We start from the raw sequence: 18,930 nt of genomic DNA on the forward strand, positions 1-18,930 counted from the left end.
GCTATAGTCTTGCAGAGGAACTGGCAGCTCTGGCACAGAAAGCAATCTCTGAAGGCACTGATGTAACTCCAGCAGGGGCTCTCTGAAGAGTCTCCCTCTGTGTTCCCACTTGCTAAGGACAAGTTTACAGCACTGTTAATGCACTGACAGAAAATACCATTCTGTTTGCAGTGATGGGTGTGAAGAAAAGCAGAAGCTGTTAGCTTGAAGAGATTACATTCCCAGCAAAAGACTCTTTTGTCAATCTCTTTGCATTTGCTAGTCCAGGACTGACCCCCCTGTAGGAAGCCTAATTCTTAAAAAAAAACAAAAAACAACACTAATTATTTTTGCAGGAACGCAGCTAGTCACCAGCTCTGGAGGCACAGATCTGTATCAGTGATCCTCAAAGACCTGGATTCAATACAGAAAGCTTTTCCCTCATCAGGTTTGTTAAATTTGTTTGAAACACTAAAGGAGAATAGCCCTTAAGTCAGATTCCCAAGTGTCTTTCTCAGGGACCTTTGCTTCCAAGCCCATGAATCGCTAGCAGCATCTAGTGGCTGCAATAAATCAGATTTTTCAGGTTGACTGTGTCACAAAATACAGGCTAATCAGTTCTAAATAGTGTTTTTTAACTTAGTTACGTGACTACCAGTTACTACTACTGGCAGCACCAGTGTTACAGAGATTCTCTCAGATACTCATGCTATTACTGTAAGCCAAGGAAGTTCTCCTGCCTGCATCAATCTGGATTCATCCCCAAGGACAAAACAGGTAGACTGCCATCACCACAGCCTCTGCTACAGTGATCTGAGTACAGTAACAAGAACCTACATTTCCACAAGGCTGGAGAGCATCATGAGGTTCCCAGAAGCAGCATACCAAGTTCACATGGCATGCCGGAGCATAACCTGGGAGACACATGCTCACACAGCCTAAGAATAACTTTACACAGCAGGAGAGAGTACCATGAGCTGCTACACCAGGTCAGAGGGAGGAACAGAAAAAAGTCAGAGCAACTGAAGATTAGTTCCTCCCAACTGCTGCTGTTCTGACAGCCCTCAAAGGGCAGAATACATGGTACAGCCAGGACAACTACAAAGTACAAAATAGGTAACAATAAAAAAAAGAGATGAAGAAGACAGAAATCTCCATGAATTCCCAGCTACTGCAGCAACTGTTTTTTACTGTCAAGGAAAAGAAACTAAAGCAAACAGAACATACAGATACTTTTATTGCTCACCTTTTATACAACGGCACACCTTCAGCCATTTTCTTTCACAGCTTTTTGACAATGTTTATGTACACAAAAAACCCAGCAAGAAGCATTATGTGGCTTTCAGTAAAGAAAAAAACCCAAACATCAGAACACCAAACTCAGCCAGGTTTTGTTTTCTGCAGCAATAATAAAAGGGCTTCCTCTAGGCAGGAACTAATCTTCCCAGGCCGTAGTGCATTTCTTTAAAAAGACAACCCCCAAAACAAATTGCCCTAGATTTGCTGAGCCAGTGGTATTTAACTTGCAAATAAAATTCAGTTTGTCATTTCTTCTAGCTGATTTCAAGTAAAAATTAGGTTTGGAGGAGGAGCAACTTGTTTTGGATGGATGCAGGTCAGTTTGAATTGCTACACCTAACTACAGGCCTACACACACTATCGGTTCACAATTTAGCTTAGTTTGAAATGATCTTTGCAGATTTTGGTGGCGGTCAGTCTTCAGAGTTGAGCAGGTGGGAAAACGTGGTTTAGCAGGAGATAAGGCTGCTGAACATGGCATCCACAGTAGAGCTCAGATAACACGAAACCCTGCCTGTCAGAGGAGTTCCCTGTGCACATACACACGCGCTGTAACGCCATTGTGATTGAAACAAGAGGTCAGCAAGAAGAAAAGCAACACTCCAGACTGGTTTAGAACATGTAACTCAACGATGATGTGGGGGGAAAAATACAGAAGTTTTACTGTGTACTGTAAGAGACAAATTTGACATGTCTTTGTATTTCTCCAAACCAAAATAGCGGCAAACACAAAAGTGTTTTGAGCAGAGGGAACCATCCAACATACAAAAAGCATGGGTATTAGTTGATGTTTAGAGTGTAGGGGGTAGTGACAATGTCTTTCATTCAGACAGAGGTGGGTGGAAAGGACAGGTCTACACGAAGTTGTGCTTTGCTCTATGCCAAACATCCCACCCAAAAGATTCTACCTGCTGTGTACAAACCTGTACTAATTCAAGCAGCATTTAAGTCAGGCCTCTGAAACCAGGTTTCTATTATGTGAGCTCTGCTGAAGTCTAAAATTTTAGCAGCCTCAGCTAGTGAAGTGTCTTCCTTGTCCAAAGCCAGACTGATTATACTGATAACCTCCATGCTGGAAGTGCTGTTCAAACTGCCCTCCTTGATTAAAGCTCTGTCCACCTCTGCCCCCCCAGCCACCTCCTTGACCTCCTCGGCCACCGCGACCACCACGGCCACCCCTTCCTCCTCCACGCCCACCCCCTCGGTCACTGTGGGACCCACCATCTTGATATCTGTTGTCTTGCTGGTAACCACTGCCACCACCCCCTTGGTAGCCACCTCCAGAATAAGAAGACGACTGGTAGCTGCCATAGCCTCCTCCTTGGTAGCCACCACCACCATGGTAGCCACCTGTTTGAAAACCTGCATCTCTGTAGTTGCTCTCCCTGTAGCTGCCATCCTGGTAGCCACCACTTCCACCATCTGTCCAGCCTCCTTGAAGCTTGTTTCCTCTTCCTCCTCTGCCACCATGATCATAACCACCACGTCCTCCTCGTCCACCTCGATCATGGCTTCCTTGTTCATGACCTCCTCGCCCTCCGTATGATGGGTCATAGCCTCCTCTTCCTCCTCGGTCATGACCCCCGTGGTCATAACCTCCCCGCCCTCCATAGGAAGAGTCGTAGGCACCTCTACCTCCTCTGCCACCACCTTGCTGTGAGCCACCCTCTGGTCTTTTCTGCCACGGTGGCATCTCAGGAGGTGGAGGTTCAATTTCATTGGGCCTTCCTCCTCTGTCAGGCACTCTGCCCATTAGCACCTGCAAAGGGAAAGGGAGAACTGCCATAGGAGCTGTGACACCTCACACAAGAGTCACATTTACTGAGACACACCACAGCACTCACTCCAAGGTTTTTACATCCAGGCAAATTCTGTGTGTTTGAATGTGACAGACCTCTGTGTCCAATTAAAAGTTAAATAGGTATTATCTTGTACTTGACGCACTACTAACAAGACAAGTCAGGAGACCTGTGCTTTGTGTTCAAGCAGCAGGCACACCACCAACACAGTCTTTCACTTAACTCTATATTAGTGCAGAGTGCTAAACTCAAATAAGCACAAGTACAATGCAACATACTATCTCTCCTAACTAGTGCTCTGAGTTCCTGTAGAAGCCATTGATTCAGTAAATAAAGGGAAAAATTTCTATTTTTCAGTGGGGATATGCAGAAACTTAAGAACAGATAGATATGAGGCAGCACCAACCAGAGTGGAACACGACTCTAGAGGTCTTTAGCTGTCTAAGGATGGTCTGACCTTAAAAATTTAGCAAGGCAAAATGGGACAGGACATTTGTACTGCTTGAAGTTTTCAAGTAATATAGTAAAGGAACTTCAACAGAAGTGGGCTACTTTGCTATTTCATGCTACTGTCTTGGAAAACATTCAATATTGATATTGGAGATAAGTTAACAGATTATATACATCAGCAGCAGGACAGTATTGCATTCCTACTAAAACTTACATACAGTCTGATGGTAGAATCAACCTATCTTACTACTTAATTTCTTACACACCAACAACACTAAAAAGGTGCAGAAATTATTTGGGTTGGATGGGCTGTGGCCAAATCAGCACACCACTATTCTCTCCTAAATTAATTAGAACTTTATCAGAGGTACAGTTGGTACTCAAAAGGTAGAAGAGAATGCACCTATACCCACAATTTTGAAGCGCCAAGTATGCAGCTGTTACATAGCTATTGAGCTGCAAATTCAGCACATACATTTTTTTGAGCCTATTACTCTTGTAAAATCATAATTTTTGAAATAAGGCAAATTGTTTTGTCTGAGTCATGTTTATCCTATGGCATTATTAGAACTATACACTTGACTGTAATTTATTTGTGTACCCAGGGCAATCTAATTAGTAGGATCCTTGCCTTGTGATCTTAGCACATTCTATTTACACGACCAGAAACACAGTTACCATGTAGATGTTATTTTAGACATGGTGGCAGAATCAGGTAGCAGTAGAGTAATGGCTTCTGTAATTCTGGCAAGACAGGGCAGACCTACTCCCAGTGAAAGCAATCCGAGGTATTTCAGCAATTTTTACTGCCCCAAAGAAGGGACACTGTGAACCTCAACAGCTGAAACTGCACTATCCATAATCCACTGATGCGTTATCTGCAATATATAAACACCAAGTTCCTTATCCTTTATTTCCAAATTCTACTCACAATTCTGAAAAAAATCAGGATTTACTATTACATTCAAGTTACTTAAATATTCCTAAAAGAACAAGGCATTTGTCACCAAAGGTACCTTATTAATGGCACATGCAGTCTTCTCTCGGATGGATCCGCTGCTTGTTCTCATAATCTTTGACAGATCCTGCCGAGCTGCCAAAAGATTTGCAATTGATATAGTGCACTTCGTAGATAAGAGGGCACGTTTCGGCTGGTAGACTTTAGCCAGTTTTTCTGTTTGACTCTGTTGGAGCAAAGAAAAATAAAACCCAGTCAGTTAAAGCAATGGGACATTGCATGAAAACAATCAAATCAGCACTGAATAACAAGCCACTACTGCAAATAGAACAAAAGGTTAATATAAAATCAGTGAGAACCATTTTATTACTGATGATTACTTCAATCAAACTAGTATTTGTCACATTAATTTATTAAGTAAATAGGAAACACAATTGAGCTGACAATTTCAACAACATACACATCAGACTGCATTACTTCCAGGCAGTCAAACACAAAATAGAAGCGTGCTATATAGTCATATCAATAACTGCCAAAATCCAGAAGATACTGAAAGCGAAACACATCTGTGTTTAGCCTCCAGACAGCCTTCTGTGCTTTCACCCTGGCCTGCACCCATTCCAACTGGGCCAGCATCACCCCATCTCCAACACTTATCAGCAGAAAAAGGCCCTGTTAACTCATTTCACTTGTCTTTGTGAAGAAGCTGACTGGGCTGAAAAGTCACCAAGAGGGCCTGGCAGAGTTAGAAATGAGATCCTACACTCAACTTTGAATTGCATGCAATGTCTCTTCCTCTACTGTCTTTCAGCATTAACCATTCCAGCCTTTTTGAACGCCTCAAAAATTTTCCAGCTGAAAATTTCCAGCAGATTTCTCCACAGGAGAAATCTGTGCTACCACACAGGAGTTACTACACAAGTTACATCTCCCTTCAGTTATCAACAGAGCGTGGTGTGTGATGCAGTTAGGATAAACCACATTGCTATCTGAATGCAGATGACGGCAGTGGGGTCAGGCAAACCAGGTTTTTCAAAATACCTTAACCATGCAAAAACTTAAGAGCATGTTTTAAAATCCTAAAATCTTGTTTTCCATCCAAAGGCAGAAAACTGGAATATGGCACTGGGTAAAGGTAGGAGAAGCAACAGTATTCACCAGAGTACTACTGTGTTTTTCCCTGGTAAGTTTGACTGAGCTCCGAGCACAATATTTTGGTTCTATGATACCGTTTTAGGTAAAACTCCAAATTTTAGCTTTAAAAAAAACCCCAATAATAGACTGCAAGGGGTTTTTTTCCCTGGTGTTTCCACTATCTGGAGAAGTGGCTATTTCGTCATACTACTGTATTATGATACTTTTCAAATAAAAAAGAGAATTATTATCTTGCTAAAAGTTACTGTTAAAACAAACTGTTTTATATGTCTGGAATAATACAGCAACATTCTCCAAATATTTATTGTTACACCTCTAAAAAATATTTGCATTCTAATAGATCTAAATGCATATACACAATTTGTGGGTTTTGTGAAAAGATTTTGTGTAGCTAGTCAAGTCATTTTTATTCTCTACTAAAACATTTAAACAGTAAGCTAGTTCTTCAGTCATCTACTAAACACCCTGAAGAACATAAGGTTTAATAGAGAGTACACCAGAAGTCCTTTTCAGATGATGAAACAAAATGGGACAGGTTACAGTTTATTAGTAAATTATAGCTGCTTTTTTAAAAAAAACACTTATCAAGAAAAAACACTCAATGATTTATGTGTCACAGTTTAGCACTAATAACTCCATCTCAAACACTGTCAGCAGCATACTTAATATTATGTTAGCAGATCTGGTTTAGTCCTGGAAAATAAATTCTGTGTACTATTTCTAAAAATCCTATAATTTATTTCTAAGATATAGGAAATAAGGAAACCATGTAACTATTTCTAAAAACACAATATGTATCATGTACCCAAGGAAGAACAGATCTCATGTCACAGCCACTTGCACGGTTCAAAGACAAAAGCATTACCCTGTCTATAAGGTAAGAACAAGTGCCTTAGCAGCTTCTCATGTGCATCTGTGGAATTGTGATTGCAGACACACTTTGAGTTAAGAAAATCTGGTCACTGTGGATAGCACAAAGTAAGAGAAGGGACAGTCAACAAGAAGATACTCTTCTATCATCACACAAGACACAGCACTTAATGGTTCACATTATGGTACTTGGAACATGGTTGGATCAGTAATCTCTACTTTTTCCAGTGGCTTTGGTGTGTAGTTACACACACTCTGACTTCTCATTTTACAGACTGATTTAAAATCCAACAGATCAGTTCTTAGTAAAATATTTTTAATCATATTCCATTGTCATAAATTTCTTTAGAAATTCAAAACAAAACCAGACAACTGCGATTATTTTTGACTCACGAAGGACAAAACAATGACGCAGTTTTCTAGAGAGACTCATTATAAAGGGTTACCAACAACCAGGACTTCACAGCAAGTTGTCTGTACCTTAGCTCTGTCTGACCAGCCAAAGGATTGCACAGTAACATCCAAACGTTTGACTAACAGTTTTCTTCGGACTTCGTATTCGTTGGCTATGGCTTGATTAATTGCTTCAATTTTTTCCTGAAACAAAAATTTGCAAACAATCTATAGATTAAAGTGTTTCTACTTAATAAACTGTGTAGATGAAAGAGAGTATGATACAGAGATAATATGCATGGCTTAAGACTGCAATTATCTACCTTGTCAAATGGACTCACAGCCAAGCTGTGCCTGCTGATGTTATTTTCCTGAAGCTTCCAAGGCTCATGCTCAGCCTTCTACCATTTCTAACAGCATAAAAACTGCTGAGCCACTTCTCAACATCCACCAGGACAGAGAAACAAAGGTGAGAAGATACTACACGCAATAAGCTGAAGCAAGGGCATACGTAACTCCTAAGAAACAGATGTTTGTGCCTTCTTAAAAAGCAGAAAGATTAAGGATAAAGATAAAGCAAAGATAAAGGACTAAAATAAGTACAGTACTGCAAGAGGATCTTGATTAAAGCAGTCTCCATACAGGCAAAACAACAGAGTGCCCTGTAGGAAAAACTCATAATGAGAAATACCTTGTAGCAGACAGTGGTTCGGTTAGAGCAGCAGGTGAGACATGCACCATTAGAGAAGTAATATACATATTTAAAGAGGCCTGGCTGGAGGGAGGGCAGCAGGCCCACTTTCAGTCTCAACAATACAAGCACTGAAGGAAGCAGACTGCTGGGGAATTATGTGCTTCAGCCTTAAGTGAAAGAGACAAGAGAGACCTGAAGTCTTGCAGCAGCAGCCATAGCATTGAGCTTGGTGCAGCAGTGATTAACCCAGGACTGTGTTCCTGGTACAGCAGGTGACAAATCCCAGCTGGAGAACATCACAGCTCTGCAGCCTGGGTGTACAATATCTCTCCCAGCTCCTACCTGCATACTCATTGCTTCTTGGAGAGGCTATGCAGGAAGCAGACTACTCCAAGTGAGAAAAAGAGGGGGACATTACAAACAGACCCACGGCTTAGATAAAAAGAAGCCCCAGAAGCAGACGTGACACCATCTCAGCAGGACTAGGCCACACAGACAGTGCTGGTAAAGGGCAAGAGAGGAAGGTTTAAGCTACTGCACAAGCATGCTGGTCCAGCATCACCACTGTAGGTCTCTCATTTTGGAAAAGTTTAGCCTGCTCCTGGACCTAGAGGTTCATAAGTCTAAGATCTTACAGTTGCTGTACATTTATTGCACCAACACATACATTGTACCGCAAGAAATCATCTTCTTGTCTTCTGAAAAAAAAAATCATTTTGCAACATAGAGAATCAAGATCAATACTTTGTACAGTTGAAAAAGGTAAATGGGCTCTAATACCTGCATCTACTCACCCAGTGAGCTGGTCCCAGCTGTTTCTTTAATAAAGGTTTTCCAACATGATTAGGTGGAACCTTTGCTAGAGTTTCCTTCAGCTGTTAGGAGACATAAAAATAGAAGCTTTGGCTAAAAAAAATAGTTTTTCAAGATTCAAATTAAAGGAGAGGACTGCTGGACAGTGAAAGACATCACACAGAAACCTTCAATATCAAGTTATTTTCTCTGGAACAGAGAGCCAAGCACACTTTTTGGAAAGCAACTGTTTTTAGATTTCTGGTAGTCTCAGCTATAATTATTTTAAAATTAAGAGAAGGGACTATAGAGTAGATCAACAGTAAAAACAAAGACAACATGAGGTACCGATACTCTTGAAGCCAGAGGGATTATTCTACACATCATCTCTTTAATCCAGAAAAATACCCACATTTGTATCAAAAGGCTTATTTTAAGCTGATGTAAAATATAACACAACCCAGAGAAGGACCCCTCTTTACAATCAAAAGGAGAAAAATCTTTGGTATGAAATTTTAACTCTAGCTCACGTTTTAGGAGTTTGGGCACAATTTAAATTATCTATCCCATCTCAAAATTTGTTAGGACTTCAAGGGGGAAGAAATGGAGTGGCAGTGACAAAAACTTCCAAAGGAGTTTGGAAAAAAACCACCAACCTGTTCATTCCAGCATGTGATCTAACACATTCAGAGACCTGGTTTTCCAATGATACTGAATCAAATTTATTTAAGATTTTAAACCTAAGTGCATTCAAATAGCACAGGCAGTTCATTCAAGTATCAGCAGTCCCTTTTCTTAATGTGATGGATCATTAACAGAGTCAACTACACAAAGATCCTCACCCCAACTGTATTACATATATGTGAAGAAACAGTTTGATTTTCACACATTCAATCAGAATATTGCCATTCTACGACTCATTTTTTAAAACCAAGAACACTGTGATGTGTTCATTTACAAAATGAAATAAGTTTTTCAGTTATTAGTCAGCTTTACCGTCTCATTCTCAAGTACTGCTAGCAAGTATTCAGACTGTAAATACAAGTTATATACAATTTCTGCTAAAACTATAGGTTAGAAATTCCTGACTGTACTTCATTACGCTGTAAGGATGGTTAAGGAGGAGGGAGGTTATTGTAAATCATTAAGAGAATATTCATTTAACCTTACCAGACAATGTAAAACAGAAGTTAGGAAAACATAACAGAATCCTCAGATTAAGAGGATTTTAATCTACGTTATATTCTGTATTTTTAGAGAGTCTCTTTCAACTGCAAAGCTTCCTAGCATTGTCCATTATTATGATTATTTTCTACCTTTTATATAAAATAGAAGCACAGCATTTCTTATGCATCTGTGTAGTGCTCACAATAATTCCAAAACTAGAAGAACTGCTTTCATTCTACACCTTGGACTTCTAGTGGAAAAACATACTCCTCCTCTTCTTAAACAGGTCAAACCAAACTGATATCTTGCATAGAAACAAAACACTATTTTGCGTTTCTTGGTTTTGTTTAAGTAAAATGCAACTAAATGGTCTGTCAAATTCAGAGTGTTTTGGGGAGCTTTGCATTAGAAGGGACCCATATCTGTTCTTTAAAGTTAAGGGCTGTCTTCTGTTGTTCCCTATCTGCTGTTCTCCTCTCCCCTATCCTGCAAATTAAGTCACTAAATGTGATTTTAAAACTTTCTGTCCTGGACCCTTGGTGTGTGAAGTGGACAGCCCATTCCATTTAATTTCTCTGATTTATAAAAGTTATTCAAAAGTAAATTATTTTTTTTAAAAAATCACAACAGCCTGGAGAACACACACGTGCAAGGAATAAAAATAAATGTAATCACAAGAAATTATGAAGTCTTAGGGAGAAGCTGTTAAGTTTTACTTTAGTTACACCACCTTTTAACCAAAGCATCTTTAAAACATTAGGTTCCCCATACAAATTTGTTTAGGTGTACTTCTTGAAAAACATTTATCTTTAATGTTCTTCCTGAGGCATAAGATGAGCATTTTCTATGTCTTCCGCAACAAGTGATGGCATCAAAACCTAGAGCAGTCACCCTGGAAAGCAATGATAGCAAAAGTCCCTGACCTCATGCCTTGGCATGGAAAAAGCCTTCAAAACAATTTTCAAGATTCTGACTCTTTGTATATGCAGTAAAACACATTAACTCTCCTTCACAATTCAAACACTGGAGTTTCACAAGAGGCAAATCTCGCCCAGGCAGCAGAACTATTTTCTATCAAAACAATAACATCATAAATATCCAAATTTTTCTTCCTTTGGATCTTACTTTTTTTTCAATTCCGCTGAAGAACTGGAACATCGTTATGTTGGCGGGAGGCTTGGACATGCCTAAAGCAATACAGATGCCTTTTAGCTCCTGAAAGACTTCACTGCCACCCCCTTCCTGGGCTTTTTTAGGAGGGGCATTCACACACAGCATTCTGGCAGCTTCCAGTTCTGAGATGAGGTATGCTGAGGTAACAAGAATTAAATTTGACCATCAGATATAAAAGAGTTATTTTAGAGTTAGTGAAAACTCAAGTGCTTACAACCAACAAACATGCAAATTGACTGTTTTAGATAGTGTGGGATAGAAATTTTGTATCTAAGAAAACTCACATTTACAATTACTGAGTTCAGAGCTAGAAACACAAGAAACAGAGGACAGGTTTAGTACAACCAATTAAAGCCTGGAAAAAATCCCTGATTCCAGCAAGTATTAATCCCAGAGTTCAACGAAGCACGGTTCTTTTCCTTCAGGTTTTACCCAGCAAAGACAGGAAACCAGGAACATGGAAACAAGCAGGATGAGGGACTGAGCTGTGCATTTTAGGGTAGACAAGCAAGCACTTCTTGAGGGTCTAGGAAACAAGCAAGGTAACGAGTAGAGAAAAGTGAAATGTCAGATGAATCTCCTCTACCTCCCCACACAAAATATAGAGTGGAAGAATAATCCCACCAAGAAGCACTATTGAGAATTCATGTTTATAATAACTTCAGAAAGGAAGGCTGTAACTGATGAAATAGAAGCTAGAATAGAAGTTAGAAGGCTGAAGTTTTCTTCAATATCAGAACTGTAAGAGCCCACCATTACATTTTAACGCCTTCATCAAACAAAAAGAGAAAAAATCAAAATCACAATTTCTGAACATGGTCTATGCCCAGAATTTCAGCATCAGGTGTAATTTACAGGGATATAAGTTTACAATTATATAAACAGCCTCTGTTTGCAGGTGTCACAACTTTAAGGTTTGAATTTTTAAAAAAGCACAAGTTTAACAATACTTTTGTCATTAATCATAGTGAGTGGCCATAACAATAACATACATAAACACTTCTAAAAATAAGAAAAACTGATACTGCAGACACACTCATGAGCAGGGAAGTAAACCCACAGATATATAAGAGAATCTTATTACTTATAAAACTGGGACAGATAAAAAGATTAAGAACACAGCATTTTTATGATCTCTAGAATGTCATCTCCTAAAGACACAGAATACCTTATAAATAAAAATCTTCTTAGAATATGTAAAACAATGAAGTATCCTTCGTAAGTTCTTTCAGCAACACTTTATGTAGTTTTTTCTTACATTGACTTTTCAATTATTTACACTCTTTTCAGGTCTACTGAAAAAGAAACTAGCAGGAGAATTTTGTTTCAAAAATTTAGAGATCGCATTTAAGCTATCTTCAACCTCCTCTAACAATGACAGAATTTTTTAAGTCTATTACTAAGATGAATGTTTTTTAGATAGCGATTATTTTTTTGCACACCCTTTCTGAACCAGCCTGAAACTCTTGTACTTTTGTTTTGTAGATGGTAGTGCCTAACACTGTATTTTAGTGATGCTGCACAGTAGACAATCAATCCCAACTACTTGGGCTTATTTGGTGCTTTCATCTCCCAGCAATACTGCTACATCTTCCAAGTGACATAAACTGTGCTGCATTTCATTAAAATGTAAAATACCCTGGCATTTCACTACAGAGGGTTATCCTGTTTCTCCTCAAAAAACCTAGTTTTATGGCTCACACACAACAGGATATCTAATAAGCTCACTTAACACAGCTGAAGAAAGCTATGCAACTTTAGTGGTACAGAAAAAAGGAATTTGGCACTACTGCAATTTCACATTTGATAGTAAACACAGCATTCCTGCTAGATGGAATACCAGCGTCCAGCTCCTGAACATGGCCTTATATTACCAAAATGTACATCCCAAAGGACCTCTGTGATAAACTGTGTGTCACAGACAAGCCAAATTTATTGAACGGCTTGTCTTACAGAAAACAAGCTGAAGAGAACATAGTTTCATTTGAAGTAGTTTGTAGCTCAAACTATCTCGCTTCATCTGAGATTTTTAAACATACTATAAGAAGCATTCAGATTAACTCTAATCATCTTTCTCCTACTGCTGAAATACAAGAACCTACTCTGTAAATAATTTCTTGTATCTCAGAAGAAGGCAGAACTAAATTTCTATTTTGAAAAGTTAAAGAATCAGCAGCAACTGAGGAAGCAAATAAAATATTAACTCATCTTGATTTTAAAATTAGTACTACAGCTTCTAACTCCAGCTTGTATTTTTTTTATTATAATGTGAATTAATGAATTAATATCACACACCTTTTACAAATTCCACTACTATTTCTTCTCCTCTAACATTTCATAAGGAGAAAAAAAAACAATTTATCTATTGAGATCTGATGGGTGGAAAAGGGAAGACATCACCATTGCTAACGTTAATTTCCTTTCCATCAGCAGAAAGCAACAGTGAAGCTATTTGCTAAGGATGTTGATCAAAATAACTGGGAGGTGGGTTAAAACATGCTCTCTTTAGTAACAATTCCAATTGCTGTCAGTGTAGGAAAATGTAAGTTTTGTTGCACCTTGCAAGTCATCACAGTGGGAGCCTCTAAAGTTATGATGCACCTGATGTTAGTGATCATTTTTACAACCATGCTAAGTAGAGTTCAGTGGGTAAATTCTGGCAGAAATCTTCAAATAATTCCTTCTTTGTGGTGCCTTTTAAGAAGTAATAGGAAAGGCTTTTTATTAACCTGTGAAAAATGTTAACACTCAAGAGTATTTTCCATCATATACTGGGTACATATTGACTAGTAAACCCGGAAGTATAATATTCTGAAGCTGTAAATTACAGTAAAAACAATGCATATTTTTAGGTAACTATAGTGTAGTACATTGTGGTAAAGTAACCAGTATCTCATTAAGTGTAAGAAACAATACTATAAATCTTGCAGAAAATCAGGTTTGCTTGCAAGCACCCTTTAACTTACTAAGCAGCAAGAGACAGTTCTTTTGATTATGAAGGCGTTTTGTCACATCTCCTGATGTTAATGACGCATATGGACAATTCATTTCAGACAGCAACCCACTCATTTCAAGCTGAAATTCTTCTGCTTCATTTGGACCTTAGAAAAAAATAAATAAAAATTCATCCATTGCTAATATATAGGGGGTATGATTAGAATAAATTAGCTATTTAAAAATATGTATTTTGCTCAAGTTGCTATTTAAGATTAAGACCCATTTTTAATGGAGGCCAAGCGCATTTCTTGACACAGCACAACCTATCTGAACCCATTATATGCTCCATTAATATAAAATTTCTTCAAGACACAGCACAACCTATCTGAACCCACTATATGCTCCATTAATATAAAATTACGTTTCACTGACTGCTTTTCCAAGCTACAACAGACAGGCACTGGCAACTTCTACAAAGAAAGGGGACATTAAAAACTATCATGAATAATAAATATGGCTTATGAGTTCTCACTTTTTTTCTATTACTTCTCCCTGTAAGCTCTCATTTGTCAACCGATTTTATTTCATATCAATATCCAGTAAAAATAAGGAAGTCACATAAACCAAACCTTAGACCGATATTTCTGTCAACAATACTGACATTACTCAGAATTTATTCAGTCAAGATTACTGACATTAATCAGAATTTATTAGGTAAAAAAAAAAAAACAGTGATAAGAAAGAATTTGTTAGGTAAAAAAAAAGTGATGAGAAATAGCATTTTTTGATCTTTTGGAAGGAGACTTCAACCCCAAATTTCTGCTATTCCTAAACTTAAGACATACAAAATGAAGGTAGGTAGGACTTGATGGTACTCCAGCTAACATGTTTCTGTCACGGTGTTTAAAGAATTTGAGATAGGTGTTGGAAGATTTCTGGATTGTATTTTTACACAAAACAAAGAATAGGAACCTTTTACGACTAGAAGGGGTGAGATACTGTATTGTCACACAGAAAGAATATGAAACACACTCAAAGAAGAATGAATGAATATGTCAAAAACAGAGAGAAAGGAAAGTAACAGATGCTGAGCTAAAAGGCAGCAACCTTTGGCCACTGAGTAAATACAAAGCTTAGCTCACGAAAGCATTATGAGTTAATATATTAGATACTCAGGAATATGGGTTATTACACCAATTTGATAATTTAATCTGTAGATTGTCATGACTAGTTGACCAAAATTAACTTTTTTTCCTGAAAGCTACAGTTTGCTTCCTCTACCAAAAACAGAAGCATTGAAACAAAAATATTTTATGATCTAGTAAAAACCCCACTAGTATTAATGTTTCCCTAAATCCATCTAAGAACTTTAAAAAAATAATATGCTTGAAAAATTAACAGAAAAATCTAATTTCAGAAGACTGATCACCACTATAATTTCAACTTCTACTGGCTGTTCATTCAGCAAATTTGAGGTGGAAAATACCCAAAATCTGGCAGCGTGAAGACAACACTCCATGGTACAATACACAGGCCAGCCCTAATCTCTGTGGCATGCAAGAACACAAATTAAGTGCATGTTTGTGCTGGAGTTATGACTACTTACTGTTGGTTGCTTGCACATTCTCCTCTAGTTTACAGAAGAGCCGTAACTCCGATACCAACCAAGCGCAGAGTTTGGTGAATTCAGGGGAACTGGCTCCATGGGAGACTGCCTGAGCCAGTGCTCCGTCAACTAACAGTGGACCTTTGTAACTGAGAAATAAAACAAAAGCACGGTTTATTAATGTTTGCTGTGACCAATGTCCTTTGACAGATTTATTTTATGCTGTATACATATTTAGAAATACAATCACAAGACATCTGAAGTGCTGATGTCATGGAATGGTGATTCCTGGACTGAACTGTATCAAGAACCACATGGAAAACATCAGAGTAAACTCAGAATTTGTGTGCACATTAACTTACCATCACAAAAACTGTCACAAAATTGCATTGTCAAAAGTTTCCTCCACAATATTACCATGTATAGTGGCAACTTCACTGCTGCCACCTCCTGAACATGTTACAGACAACAGACCTATCCAGGGCAACTGCAGTCTCAAAGAATCCTTCCTGAGCTCTACATACTGCTTTACAGTATGTTAAATAATTACTGCTGAACAAGTGCATCTTTACTGTCATTTCCTATCACATATGAAAGGGCTGCCTTACAAAACAAAGCCTTTGATAGAAATATTACAAAAGTGATCTGCATAACAATATCATCTCTTGAAAAACCAACCTCCCTAAATATACACAAGAAAAATTAATGGAATTGGTTCTTTGCATAAGCAAAATAAGCCAAAAATCAGACCTACCGAAAGAAAGCATGTGTTTACAGATCAGATCTTAGAAAACTGAGTTTTCAGAACATCTGTGTACTGACCATCTCTCAGGGGGAGAATGAAGAGTAGAGACAAGGCTGCCTTATTAACCAGGTAGAAGCACAAGTCAGAGTTTACTTCAGTATTTTAGAAAAAACACGTACAATATAATTTTGATATACTGCCCCCAAAAGACAAAGACATCCAAGAGTGCTCATAACTAAACGAAATCTCTCTTGGGAACTTCTGGGTAAAGTCATCCACTACCTCACAACAATCCAACAAGTCCAGGCAACTCTTGGCAAACCTCGGCAATAAAAGAACATCTCAAATTGAAATGAAATTCTCCTCACTCTGCTCCTGTGCTTAATACGACATACAAAGGATTTGGCCTTCACTGTAGTGGCCTGTTACTTCAGCCAAGTAAAATAAAGAAGCCACGCTCAAAAATAACTTTTACCTCACAGAGCAGCTTGATTGGTGACACAGTTAATCTACTGGCAGCTGGACAGAAGCTGTAATCTCATGTATTACAACCCTACTGCATGACCACAGCAGGCTGGACACTTCAAGAAGCTAATCAGAGCAAGTTTCAGTCCCATCCCATCTCTACATGTGTAGGTCTAGGAACATCTGGGACTCAAAATAGAAGCAGCCAGTTACAGGTCAAAGTAGCAAGGAAGCAATGGAAAGCCTTTTGCTTTGGCAGGATTGGGATTTAAGTCCCTGCTCAGATCTTCTAGAGGCACCTTTTCTAGAAAGTTTTTTTAACAGAGGTAATGTCTTGAGTGTGTAATTTCTTATAATTATGACTTCAGCTACACATCAATCTGGCCAATAATCCAACTTGCAGATTCCTAATTGCAAGCAGCTTTTTCCTTCTGTTGCTGCCAATGACATGTGTTCCAGAGCTATGCTCTCTTTTGGTAACTTCGTGCTATCCCATCTGTTTGCTCTTTCAACAGTTCAACAAGCTGATGTACAAGACAAGAGGCCACCATCTGAACACCTCGAGCACAACTAGAAAAAGAAACAGCTCTCTAACATGTACTGATATAAGAAAAAAAAATCAAGTGATATATTAGGAATATCTTCAGTATCTGATGAGAAAAAATAAGATGAACCATGAAGACCATGGAGCTACTGCCAAAACATAAAGCCTCAAACACCCGTCTTTCCAGACACCAAAAATCAGAAGTCCTTTAGACACGTGCAATAGTTTTCCCAGTTGTTCCCAATATTGCTGGGGTCTTATGTCTTTCATGCTCAAAATTTTCTTTTTTTTACTGTTGTCAATTTTGCTTCATATAATTTATTTGTTCATCTACTTTCACTGTTCGCTTTACGCATTTACGTCAAAAATCAACAACACTTTCTGTCTATAACTGCACAGATCAGAAGCACAAATCACCTTCAAGCCACTAGTGTCCTTTTAAACACAAAAAAATAAGCCAATCACAGTATTTTCATTGTGAAAGAGATGCCTTTTCACATTTCAGTCAGAGAAATACCTGCTAAAACAGAAATCTATTTGTCAAGCATTGCAACTATCACCACTAATGTAACCTGAAAATACAATCTTTGTTGGAGCATAATGACTCTAGTCACAAAGTGATTTATGGGAATGGGGCCAATGTGAGTAAATACAGCTGTTTGCATGGAACCGGCAGTAGAGTGAAATTGTAGCTGCCTGTCTTCTGAACTCTTAGCAGGTTACAGACTTGGGAGCTTACAGCAGGACATGTTCTCCACGCTCTTCCTTTCATGCTTTTCTTTTTTTATGCAGCCTTTCCTGACTCTGACAAAGTAACAGGTTTACACAGCAGAAGTTTCCTGTACTATAGTACCCTTTAAAATATGTTAAGAAGAAAAACACTTGCTTATTTGCAATGCTTTTTACTCTTTCTCCGCCCTCCCCGCCAAAAAATACTAAGCCTGAAGGCTTTTTTATTGTCTAACGTATCTCTTTATCCCACCCCACCCTCAGCTAGGGCCGCTGTGCAGAACAGAGCAGCAACAGACCAGATGGCATCCAAGAATCGAGGGGATCAGCTCGCACGGAGAAGCGAGAGACTCGCCAAGGCCATGCAGCTACAAGCCTGCGCGTCTGGCTTGGGGCATCAGCAGCAGCCCGGCCCTGAGGCCGGCTGTGACCAAAAGGACCATTCCATGCACTGCCCCGAGCCGCGGCCCTCCGGAGCGGCAGCGGCCCCGCCCGTGCGGGGCGGAAAGCGTCGCCGTGTCCCTGCCGGGGCCGCCCCGCGCCCCCAGCCTCGGACACGTACCCTAGGTCCTCCAGCGACTCCAGCACATCGTTCTCCAGGAACTCGAACTCCATCCTGCGGCGGGGCACGACAGCTGGACCTGCGCGACAGCGGGACTCAGCGCTACCAGTTCTCGCACTCCCACCGCCCGCCGTTCCCCCTTCTCCAGCCCATCCCGGCCTCGTGGTGGAGACTCAAGTCTCACCCCCTGCCCCGCGGCGAGGGAGAGCTCCCGGCGCCACGGCCCCTGTCCCGGGCCGCCCCAGCCCGCTGTCCCGCCCGGCCGCACGCACCACGCTCGCAGCTGCGCCGCCAACTGCCGGGCTGGCATCTCAGGGCGGGGAGAGCCGCGCCGAAGGCCCCCGGCCTCCCTCTTCATCCGGCTGCTCTAGGGCCGCCAGCCCCGCTGCCTGATCGGCGCCGCCCCCGTCCGCGGCGGTGTCCGCCTATCCGCCGAGCGGAACACCATTGCTAAACTGGGACGCGGATGCGAGGCCGGATAACAGGCCGTTCTTGCGGGAAAGGAGCCCGGGACGAGCCGAGGATCTCACTTTTGTGTTCAGGCGCCGGTAGGGCAGACCCGGAAGCGCAGCCCGCGCAGGAATGTGCTGCGGCGAGCGGCGTCGCGGCAACG

General features: G+C 40.0%; 1 protein-coding gene across 1 annotated transcript; it reads right to left on the minus strand.

The window, feature by feature from the left end:
* Positions 1–1,198: 1,198 nt before the first annotated feature.
* Positions 1,199–18,667, minus strand: FAM98A (family with sequence similarity 98 member A). The gene is made up of 9 exons (XM_021544103.3): positions 18,590–18,667; positions 18,318–18,396; positions 15,273–15,421; positions 13,696–13,830; positions 10,682–10,866; positions 8,392–8,472; positions 6,991–7,107; positions 4,544–4,711; positions 1,199–3,037 (listed from the first exon to the last, which is right to left on the minus strand). The coding sequence occupies exons 2-9, from the start codon at positions 18,368–18,370 to the stop codon at positions 2,291–2,293; spliced, it is 1,635 nt and encodes a 544-aa protein (XP_021399778.1). The 5' UTR covers positions 18,371–18,396; positions 18,590–18,667; the 3' UTR covers positions 1,199–2,290.
* Between the last annotated feature and the right edge of the window lie 263 nt (positions 18,668–18,930).

This window comes from Lonchura striata, chromosome 3 (genome assembly GCF_046129695.1).
Source record: "Lonchura striata isolate bLonStr1 chromosome 3, bLonStr1.mat, whole genome shotgun sequence".
Lineage (NCBI taxonomy): Eukaryota > Metazoa > Chordata > Aves > Passeriformes > Estrildidae > Lonchura > Lonchura striata.

Bases quoted from the DNA above. Each gene is read 5' to 3' on its own strand.
- FAM98A (XM_021544103.3), bottom strand. From the start codon at position 18,370: ATGGAGTTCGAGTTCCTGGAGAACGATGTGCTGGAGTCGCTGGAGGAC. The intron at 13,831-15,272 runs GTAAGTAGTCAT...TTTTTTTCTAAG, and splicing joins GAATGTGCAAGCAACCAACA to GTCCAAATGAAGCAGAAGAA. The intron at 3,038-4,543 runs GTACCTTTGGTG...TTCCCTTTGCAG, and splicing joins CTGCATGTGCCATTAATAAG to GTGCTAATGGGCAGAGTGCC.